Genomic DNA, 9823 nt, shown 5'->3' with positions numbered 1-9823 from the left:
TGATATATGTAGATTAACGAGTTTAAAGGAACGCCTTCTGTTAGTTAACATACTGTATAAAGTATAAGAACAAAGTTTAATTAAAATCGGTTTCTATGATTTTGGATTATACAATGAACAGGTATAAACAGAACAGAACAGATACAGAGAGTATAATTTATAAAAGTGGTCGCTATCACTAGTTGCCAGTAAAGCTGTGGTAAAGGTACGACTAAATTGTCGATTTAATTTTATTTTCCTTACATTCTACAGAGTACATATAGTTTATTCGAGAAACTATACAGGTGTTGTTGTTAATTCATTTCAATATTTATTATAAAATCTTTGACGTAGGTAGTTGCTACAATTTTAGGTAGCTATTAAAATAATTTATTTAATTCGTAACATTTTATTTTAGTCATTAGTTTATATACCTATATATTTAAGTTACGGTACTTAATTTTAGTTACAAATAATTTCATTATTTATTCAGAAATCGGAAGATTTTTTAATTTAGGTAAAAGGACATGTAGATAACAAGTGTATTAATATTTGACTCTGATCTCAGAATGATATGTAGGTATTTTTCCAACGAATTTTCCCAAGCATCAATAGTACCGATCCATTTACTCGTATATGAACAACAATACACAACACTGACAATATGAATGCATACATATATTACATACAAATATATAAGTATTTTGGTTTCAGGAAGCACAGAACCTTTTTAAAAAGTTGATAAAGCTTGAGAGTGATGATGATGACACCGAGATATGTTCTATTTTCTCATTTCGAGTATCATTCACATCTATCTCCGCCATGTATTGTATACATACATACATACATACCTATATAAATTTGGGTGATATCTGCATTTCGTATATCTGTATTTTTTGGAACATATCAACATTCCCTCGTTTTTCCTTATGACTTGTTGATACTCTAACATGATTCTTATTGATTGAAGGTTACAGTGGGTAATTGGGTATCACTTAACTTGAAAATAATTACAACATAAGTTTAAAACAATGTATTTACACGACTATTACTTCTAGTATCACTGTCAATCTCTTGTCACTGCTCTCTGGTTGTCCTTCCCGTTTGTTGTAGTTTTATCTTCTAAACTGTTGAGCTCCTTTCCATTTTCTGCAATAGTTTGTTTATAAATTATTTAAAATTTTATTTGCTTATTTACTTGTACTCCTAGTTTATGATCGGCCCATGCAAGTTACACATTTGTAATTATAGTGTTGTGTGTGAAATCTGGAGCTGCGGACTGCCTAGCGGGTTTATCGGGGCTCGAAAAGCAGGAGTAGGAACGGCGTGGCTTTTAGAAAGTAAGAGTCTGACACCCTTCTGGCCTCACCCAAGGTGGGACAAGACATTGGATGATTTTCTACCCTCAAAAAAAGTGTTATGTGTGACACATAAAAAAAATTGGGAGCTACGCCTTGCCATAATTAAGAAGCTCATAGATAAGATAACAGGTAAAAGGTGAGTGTAGTAGAAGTGATATTATAATAGCGATGATGTTTGAGTATCGTGCTTAATTTGGTTTTTTAATGGTACAAGAAAAGAAAAATGTGTACTTATGTAGGCTCCATAATTATAAATATAAATTGTATCTACTTCTAATTTCTACGTGCTCCATCATAGGCCACATCATCACTTATAACCAGGCGAGATAGCGGCGAAACGTCGTCGCAACAAATATAAAAAAATAATAATGAAGTTTACCATTTTCGTCTTCCCCATAAAAGTTCCATGGTTGTACCGTGCCCTTGGCAAACCAGACGAATATAGCGTTGGAGATGATCATGATGGCCACGAAGATCATGAACACGTACTGCCACTTGCGGTGGTTCGTCTGGAAGAATAAGGTAAAATTAGAATAAGAAAGTTTGCTACGCCTAGAGCACTTGAATCCAGTTTAAACTGGTATTAGTAACTATTAGTATTATAAACTTTCATGTTATGCTAAAAGGGCTTTAATGTTTAACACAGTAGAGGTTATATAAGCTTGCTTGCGTGTGACTGCAAGTGTGACGGCCGGGCAAGTGGTCTGGTATTCGATTCCCGGGTTAGGCAAAGCAATGCTAGGCTTTTATTGGTTTTTAGAAAATTTCTCAGTAGTCGCACGGAGTGTGGAGTTGTACCGAGTAAATGGCAACATGGCAAAATGGCAAAATGGCACATGGAACTTAAAAACAAACTGTGAAATATGGTTTTGCCGTTATTTCATATATCGGACTATTTTTAAAATTTAAGAAATTCTTTGGTATACTCCATGTCAACGATTTACCATACAGCAGGATTTAATACATTGATCAAGTTAAAAGAAATTAAGTATATAGGTATAACATAAGTATTCATTGCTTTCTTTAAACAAATTCCAAAATTCTTAATGTCTGATTTGAATACAAGTAATGAAACCTGAAGTTGGCACAGTTGGACCTTACCACGTCGTCCTTCACGATGTTGGACACGATCACCGGCACGAGCAGGCTGGTCAGGTTGGCGATCATGTTGCCCACCGCCATAACCGGCCCGGCGAAGTTCGGAGCCAAGTCTATTTGGTTTATCTGAAACAAACGGAGCAGTATTGGTACATACGTTTAATGTCTACCACCAAGGATGTTAGAATTGAAGGATATTCTGCATGGTTGCTTTAAAATATTGAATCAAGTGTCTTTTTAATGGAGTTTTGTAAACTTCTAATAAAAAAGTCATACTATGTGACCCTATTTTCGAAAACACAAATTGTAAGCAAATACAGCCTAATTTCACTATAGTTTTAATATAATTAGTACCGTAGTATTTTTTTATTATTTCATCACCCCGTCGTGTGTCGCGGAATGCTGCTCATGAATATGAGCATCTAGTATGGCTTGAAACTAGTCGAGTTCTTCGTCAAACAGATACGTGAGTAAGCCGATAACATAATAATTAACCTAATTTTTCTTCCTATTTTATCCAATTTCACATGAAAGAATCAGATCACTAATAATGAAGGATTGTTTACAGACTATATGCAGGAATAAATACGAGTAAAGACATTAAAAACGGAAACATGAAACAATTGGTTTAGTTAGAGCAGGCTTGCTTCTAAGCTCCGAGTCCGGGATGGAGGCAAACTTAATAAAGTTCGGCCCCGGATCAGTTGGCAACAGCGTAACGTTGTTATGTGTCACGACTACACCGATAAATATTTCCGAAACTGTGACGTATGGTAACAGCGGTCCTTATGTTTTTGGTTTGTCAAAGGTTGATTATTTAGGTTGAACTTTCAATTGCTATCGTACGTGTACTTGGATTTGATTTTCGACTGTTACTGAAGTAATGACAGAGCTTCTCATAATGTACGTGGTGCATCATAGCAATACCAACAAGTTCATTCCATATAGACGCATACTTTTCATCACAGTTTGTTGATTGTATTAATATTTGACTGCCTCGTTCGTCTAGTGGTCGCAAGTGCGAGTGCCGGTCAAGGGGTCTCGGGTTCGATTCCCTGAGAAAACAGTGGAATCATTGACTATAATAAATAAGTTACACTTACGTGGAAACCAACATGGATCCCAGCGTGTAGGCCGTGTGCTATGATGAGTACCAGCACAGCCCATGTCGTATCGTTTACAAAGCTGAACGCGAACAAAAATACTCCCGAACCAGCCATAGCTAAAAGAAAAAACAACGTTAAATAAAATCTGAGTAGGCACAGACATAATTATTACATTATTAAAATCTATTTTGAAATTTTTATAGAGGAAAAAGAATGGCAAATTAAGTACCGATGGTGTTAGCTGTCCTCCTGATGTTGACGACAGACATAATTTTCCTGTTGGCCGCGAAGTCGGCTGCATACCCGAACAGTAATGCTACCAGGTACAAGGCAATGTAGGGCAGTGATGAGTACAAACCATTCTGAAAAGTATAATAAAAATATTTACGTGTCATAAATATAGGCACAGCAATATTCTAAAATTAGAATTGTGGTGCCTTTAATTGGGGAACAAATCACAGTCTGTCAGATCTAACTATGATGTGGTTGACACAATTGTGAACAATTGTTTTGGAGAGTTCTAAACAGTAAAACTTCGTAAATTAATTGGTTTTATTCCCTTTAACAGCAAGTTAGTTAAACATTTGTAACTGATATTCAATTTATATTGACTTTTCCTTTCTAGTTGGTGATGCAGATGTCGTGGAATCAATCAGGGGCCTTAGTCTGCTATTACAATTAATATTACAAGCTTCATCAGTGATCGACCATTCTGACACAATTGTAATAGCAGACCCCACTTTGACTGCACGGTTGGTGCGGTGGCTGGGCTGGCTGCCGCGCAACGGGTAGCGGGTTCGATTCCCGCACGGAGCAACTCTTTGTGTGATCCACAAATTGTTGTTTCGGGTCTGGGTGTGGAGTGTATGTGAACTTGTATGTTTATAAACGCACCCACGACACAGGAGGAAATCCTAGTGTGGGGCAACGTTTTATTAAAAAAAAAAAAAGTTAATAATTACCCTTTTGAGATCGACGTGTAAGATGTGGTTCATGTAGATCGGGATCTCGGTGAGGATGAGCAAGTAGCTGGCTGCGCTGCCAGCGTGGGACACTATCAGGCCCCACACCGGCTTTGATGTGAGGATGTGCTTCCATGGAGTCTTGCGTTTCTGAGAACAAAATGTGATGTTGCTATTATTGGAACAAAAATAACGTTTAAAGTTAAATAAATAAAATATATGATTTTTGTTTCAACTGCGACTACCGAGAAATTAGTATCAGGTTTTATTTATGTTGTTTTTCAGTTTTATAAAACTTTAACAATTTATAGTTGTTTCAAGACAAACAATCTCAATGTTTGTAAACAGTAACGTTACCTTCGGCACGATATCGACCGCTCCATCTTCCATGATATAGGCAAGCTCCTCAGATGTGATGGTTGGGTGCTGGTGAGGAGTGGCGACTACCAGCCAGCCGAGGAGAGCACAGCTCATGAGGCTCAGACTTCCGAACAACCAGAAAGACACCGGCCACCCGAATATTGGACTACCAGCAAAGAGGCCTGATAGTTGGAAGGCAATGATTGTGCCAGCTTGAGAACCTAAGCACAAAAGAAGGAATAAGCTTTAGTATTTGCTTTTTAGAATCGATTGAAAGAAAGTTTTCGATTTCAAGGTTACTAGCCATATCAATGATGGTATCTAATGTTCATCAGTGAAGGTAAAGCGACTAAAGATGATGATGATGAAAATATGATTATATATCAAAACATCAAAATAATTACTTAGAACAATATTATGTTAAATGGAGTAGCAAGAATTTTATGTAACAACAATAATGTTCGCTCAATAACTTTAGGCTCGTTCATATCAGCAAAGTATACAATAATTATAATGTGGAATGGCAAAAGTTTAGCGCTCCCAATACACTCTATTGTTACCATCTCTCACGAACAAACTGCTACAGATGAACTTCATGTTTTATAATCGCCTAACTTTGACTTTGTTATCTCGTGATGTTGAGCTTACAGGGAAACACTGCAGTTGTTTTACCGTTAATATTTTATCAGATTATTTCCAAGATCTTAGCATGGATTAGATTGAATTATAATTCATTTCATTTTGTCTTGTCATCATTTCAATCATCTATCAGCTCATGCTCATCCATAGAAATAGTATACCTACCTGTATAAATATAAGTACTAAGTCTTCCTCTTTCTCGAAGCGGAGCCCATTTAGCCAGCAAAGTATGAATACTAGGATACATGGCTGCCTGTGTCATACCCAGAGCTAGTCTACTTATTGACATGGCAATCCAACCTCCCTGGAAAGATCATCGTACAGGTTATTTAATTTTTGGAAGGTTTTGAGAATATTGTGTATGTTTCTGCACTCACCAGTAAAGCTATCCAAGGTGTGCAAATAGAAATGACCCCGTTTACAGCCAAAGCTATCATAATGGGCAGTTTTCCTCCAAATTTTTGGGCAAATAGTCCCATGGGGATCATCATACTCGTGTACCCCACGAAGAAGGAAAACGTTATCATCTCCTGGGTCGACTTGTGCCAATCATACGTCTGGAATTATAAAGAATAACTAAGTAAGTTGTAAACTGTGAAGAACAAGTCGGATAGTTTATTAAAACTTAGACTTATCTTATCGTTAAGCTCTCGTTTAAACAAGTTGTAAAACTATTATAACTTTACAATTTTTATTCCTAGCTCGACATTTTTCACAGATTTGTTAACCAGCAATCCTTTTCATAAATCATAATTATGTTAAATGTTTTGTCTTAAATGCGGAGTGAAACCACGTGTCTAAATCAAATATTAATCATTTCAGATAAAATCATCGCGTGATATATTTAACAGAAATATCAGCAATATCATAGAACAAACAGTACTTACGCGATAAATGTTCCACCTGCTGATGTTTGCGTTGGGATCGACACAACCTTCGGAAATATTCCGAGTTCCATCAGGGAGCGTGCACAGCGGATCCTGTACCCTGACCATAGCTACCATGAGGACGCTGAGTTGTGACCTGATTGTGTACGCAATGGTTAGGCATATGAACAGTATTACCGTCTGTAGGTGCCGTATCCCTAACCCTTTCGGACGCTCCGGTGGTTTCTGAAGCTCTAGAATTTTGAAGTAATAAGGCATGGTTTAGGGTTGGTTCTTTATATTTTTATACATTTGTCTACTTTCATCTAGTATATCGTGGGTATATTCACAAACACTTTCACAAACACATTAAAGATTGCACTGTTAGTGTCACTTGACAGACCTCTAAATGACTGAACTAAATACAAAGAATATGGATTGTAGTATAATATTATTATGACGACCATTGGCCATTGATAAGGTATCGAGTTATATTGTGATCAGAGATCAATACATCGGTTGTTCTAAAAATATTACCACAGGTCAGAACTTAGACAGAATTCTTAATTTTTATCTTAAAATTAAAATAAATGTCATAACAATAAAGTAAATGACATAGATGAAATGTTAGTTCTAAAACGCTTTTTGCTATGAAAAGACACTATTCCTATGTAAAGGCGTAAAATTAATTTAGTTTTGAGTTTTTCAAGGTCACATTGAGAATATTTTATAGTCCCAGAGGTTTAAAGGTCTTGATATATTATACTCTGGAGGATCCGATCCATTCAGATCATTGGGAGATTACGAGATTAAAATATCCCCATATCAATGTCCGAGGATCGTAGGAAAGATTACCACTAGAGGAGATTAGAATCACTAAAAATCAAGAAATAAAAAACAATTTTAACAAAAAAAAACCGACTTCAAAAAATTAATATAATTTTGTAGTAATCCGGACCATTTTATTCCGTTCACGTAGTTCTAGAACAAAGATGGCGAACTTTTACGTAACCACGGCTATTTTTTTTAAAGAAATGTTTTTTGAGGTGCCATCAAAATCATTTTGTTTTTTATTGGTTTGTTAAGCAAAATTCATGCTAAACTGGAATCATGTGTAAATCTGAATCTTTAATTGTATATCTCAGAATCTTTAGGAATAATGACATGCTCAAAATATTTTGCTGCTTGCCATTAATACGCGTGCCAATGGTTCACCACCCCTGTTCTAGAAGAATACAGACTAGACCTCAACCTAGTTGGTAAATATTTATTATTTAAAAAACGTGACACACTAGGAATTTCTCCTATGTATGTTGTTGGTGTTTGCAAATAAAAAGAGTTTTTCTACATAATCGTCTCCATGACGTTGCACAGCTACCACGCTAACGATGAGACCAAAAGGTAAGGAAAAATGTTAGAAGCTAGAAAGAATTTGGATTTCCTAAACGTAAATAATATTCATAGACGTTTAACTTGGTGGACTTGAAGATCTATCAATCAACAGATGAAAATGGTAGAACTTATTAATATGTGTTAAGTTTAACTTATTTATGGTTTTTAACGGGGGAAAATCATCCAATGGCTTCTTCCGCCTTGGGTGAGGCGAGGGGGAGTGTCAGACTCCATCCCTACTCCTGCTTTTCGAGCCGGAGCCTAGGTAACTCTCTATGCAGTTCGCAGCTCCGGGACAATATGTATATGTTAAGACTTGACATGATTGTAAGTGACTTCAATCAGTGTGCAAATATTATTAGATTAGTTTATTATATTTATATTCCTACGTACCTTCATGCTTCTCATCTTTAGCCACAGTCTCGTACACAACGTTCCTGCCTGCCATAGTTTCTTTCAATGTTACCTTAAAACTGTAGCTACACACCGAACCGCCTGCCAGAGATAGTTACATTTAAACAAGAATTACTTTATTTGATCTCACGAATAATTATAGTTATTTGGGCTGCTGTCCTGAAGTGTTGTGGTGTCAACTTTAATTTGGTCTCTTTATCTCATTGTTGCCCGGGTGAAATATAGGATGTTCTTGATTTGGTAACAATTTGGTTCAGTATGAATAGATATAATTATGTACATAAGTACTAATTAAATGTCCGAGATACACAATTATAATAATGTCATTGTCACTATTATAATATTTATTTTGTGAAAAATATTCTATGTGTATGATTTTAGTAATTTAGCTCCTGTTTCATTTACTCAATTTTGAATATCCATATCCTGAGTAATACCTAAGGACTTAAAATTTAATTTTGTGTCAATAATAATGAACGACACTATTTTATTGGGGTTTTAAATCCAGCAGTGGACTAGGATAATGAATAACAAAAATATTGCTTTTTCAATAATTATATTTAAAATTAATAACAAACGGTAAATCAGGTAGTAAAAAGATAAGAAGAAGATAAAAGTCATTTTTATAAATACAAAATAACATTTGCAAAATAAACCAAGCCAACCCAGGAACTGCGGCTAGTCTCCACACAGTAGCACGTTCCTAATATCAGTACAAATAGAAGAAATCAATGTTTGCAGTACTTTGCTTATCTGTCGTCCAAAACATGTCGCTTGATGGAAATGTTGGCGCTGTCAGGAAGTCTTACAGCGTAATGCGCAGGCACATTATGCGGCACATTTGTTACGATCTATGTATGTACTTACTATACTGGTATTGTACTGCAATTTGAGCGTGAAGACGTATTTAAAAAAAAAAACGTCCAGTAACTTCTCCCGCATTGGGCGAGGCGAGAAGGAAAGTGTCAGACTCTTACTGACTAAAAACAACCCAGTTCCTACTCCTGCTTTTCAACGCCTGGTAAACTCGCTAGTTAGTCCGCAGCTCCGGATCATGATCACCTGATGGCTCTTAGGGGCGCGCGATGAACGCAACGCGCCGTACGTACGGGAGCACCTATTATATTATGGGAAATACTACACTGGTCTGGTGTTTCATTTATCTAGGACATGTTGACAAACATTTACGTCAAACTGAGTTTAGAATAGAAACAATCATTATCAGTCTACATTAAGGTTTAATTCATATGAAATCATCCCGCAATATGTTACCATGTCAGCCGGTCACTGTATTGCGTATTAAAAAAAATACCTCAAATATATCAAAACAAAATACAACCTGAACCCAATCCACCAAGGCATTCACCCGCACAGGCAAACAGCACGTATATTTATAAAATAATTCAATAAATTAATAGCAATCAACTGTGTGCAGTGACCTCTCCATCCATCCGGCGGAGATTGAACCCGGGACCCCGCAGTAATTACATCGGCGATCGATACACGGAAGTTAATGCCATCTGATTAGCCAGGGCCGGTACAATCATATTGTGCCCACTGATTGTTGATCAAACTGCTGGCTTTGGGGAGAATTGAGAAGCTGACTCAATGCTACTTACTTGCAATGTTGTTCTCGTAAAATCTTA

General features: G+C 36.3%; 1 protein-coding gene across 2 annotated transcripts; it reads right to left on the bottom strand.

Moving 5' to 3' along the window:
* Positions 1 to 997: 997 nt before the first annotated feature.
* LOC118269244 (putative inorganic phosphate cotransporter) lies at positions 998 to 8363 on the bottom strand. 2 transcript variants are annotated; one of them, XM_035584252.2, is made up of 11 exons: positions 8157 to 8363; positions 6393 to 6625; positions 5883 to 6062; positions 5671 to 5809; positions 4864 to 5087; positions 4507 to 4656; positions 3774 to 3906; positions 3542 to 3660; positions 2442 to 2564; positions 1720 to 1849; positions 998 to 1128 (listed from the first exon to the last, which is right to left on the bottom strand). In XM_035584252.2, exons 1-11 carry the CDS (start codon positions 8209 to 8211, stop codon positions 1046 to 1048), a joined length of 1569 nt encoding a protein of 522 aa, XP_035440145.2. In that variant the 5' UTR covers positions 8212 to 8363; the 3' UTR covers positions 998 to 1045. The 2 variants fall into 2 exon arrangements, with proteins under 2 accessions (XP_035440145.2, XP_035440146.2); XM_035584253.2 differs by having other exon boundaries at positions 6393 to 6528; positions 8157 to 8323.
* Between the last annotated feature and the right edge of the window lie 1460 nt (positions 8364 to 9823).

The sequence above is a fragment of the Spodoptera frugiperda genome, chromosome 2 (assembly GCF_023101765.2).
Source record: "Spodoptera frugiperda isolate SF20-4 chromosome 2, AGI-APGP_CSIRO_Sfru_2.0, whole genome shotgun sequence".
Lineage (NCBI taxonomy): Eukaryota > Metazoa > Arthropoda > Insecta > Lepidoptera > Noctuidae > Spodoptera > Spodoptera frugiperda.
Note: the sequence above shows the minus strand (reverse complement) of the source record. Positions and strands in the feature narration are given on the sequence as shown.

What these genes read in the sequence shown, in the direction of transcription:
- LOC118269244 (XM_035584252.2), bottom strand. Translation starts at nt 8,211, where the DNA reads ATGGCAGGCAGGAACGTTGTGTACGAGACTGTGGCTAAAGATGAGAAG. An exon ending in TAAAGATGAGAAGCATGAAG is followed by an intron (nt 6,626 to 8,156) that starts GTACGTAGGAAT and finishes TCAAAATTCTAG; the next exon opens with AGCTTCAGAAACCACCGGAG. An exon ending in GGATCCATGTTGGTTTCCAC is followed by an intron (nt 2,565 to 3,541) that starts GTAAGTGTAACT and finishes CGTTTGTTTCAG; the next exon opens with ATAAACCAAATAGACTTGGC.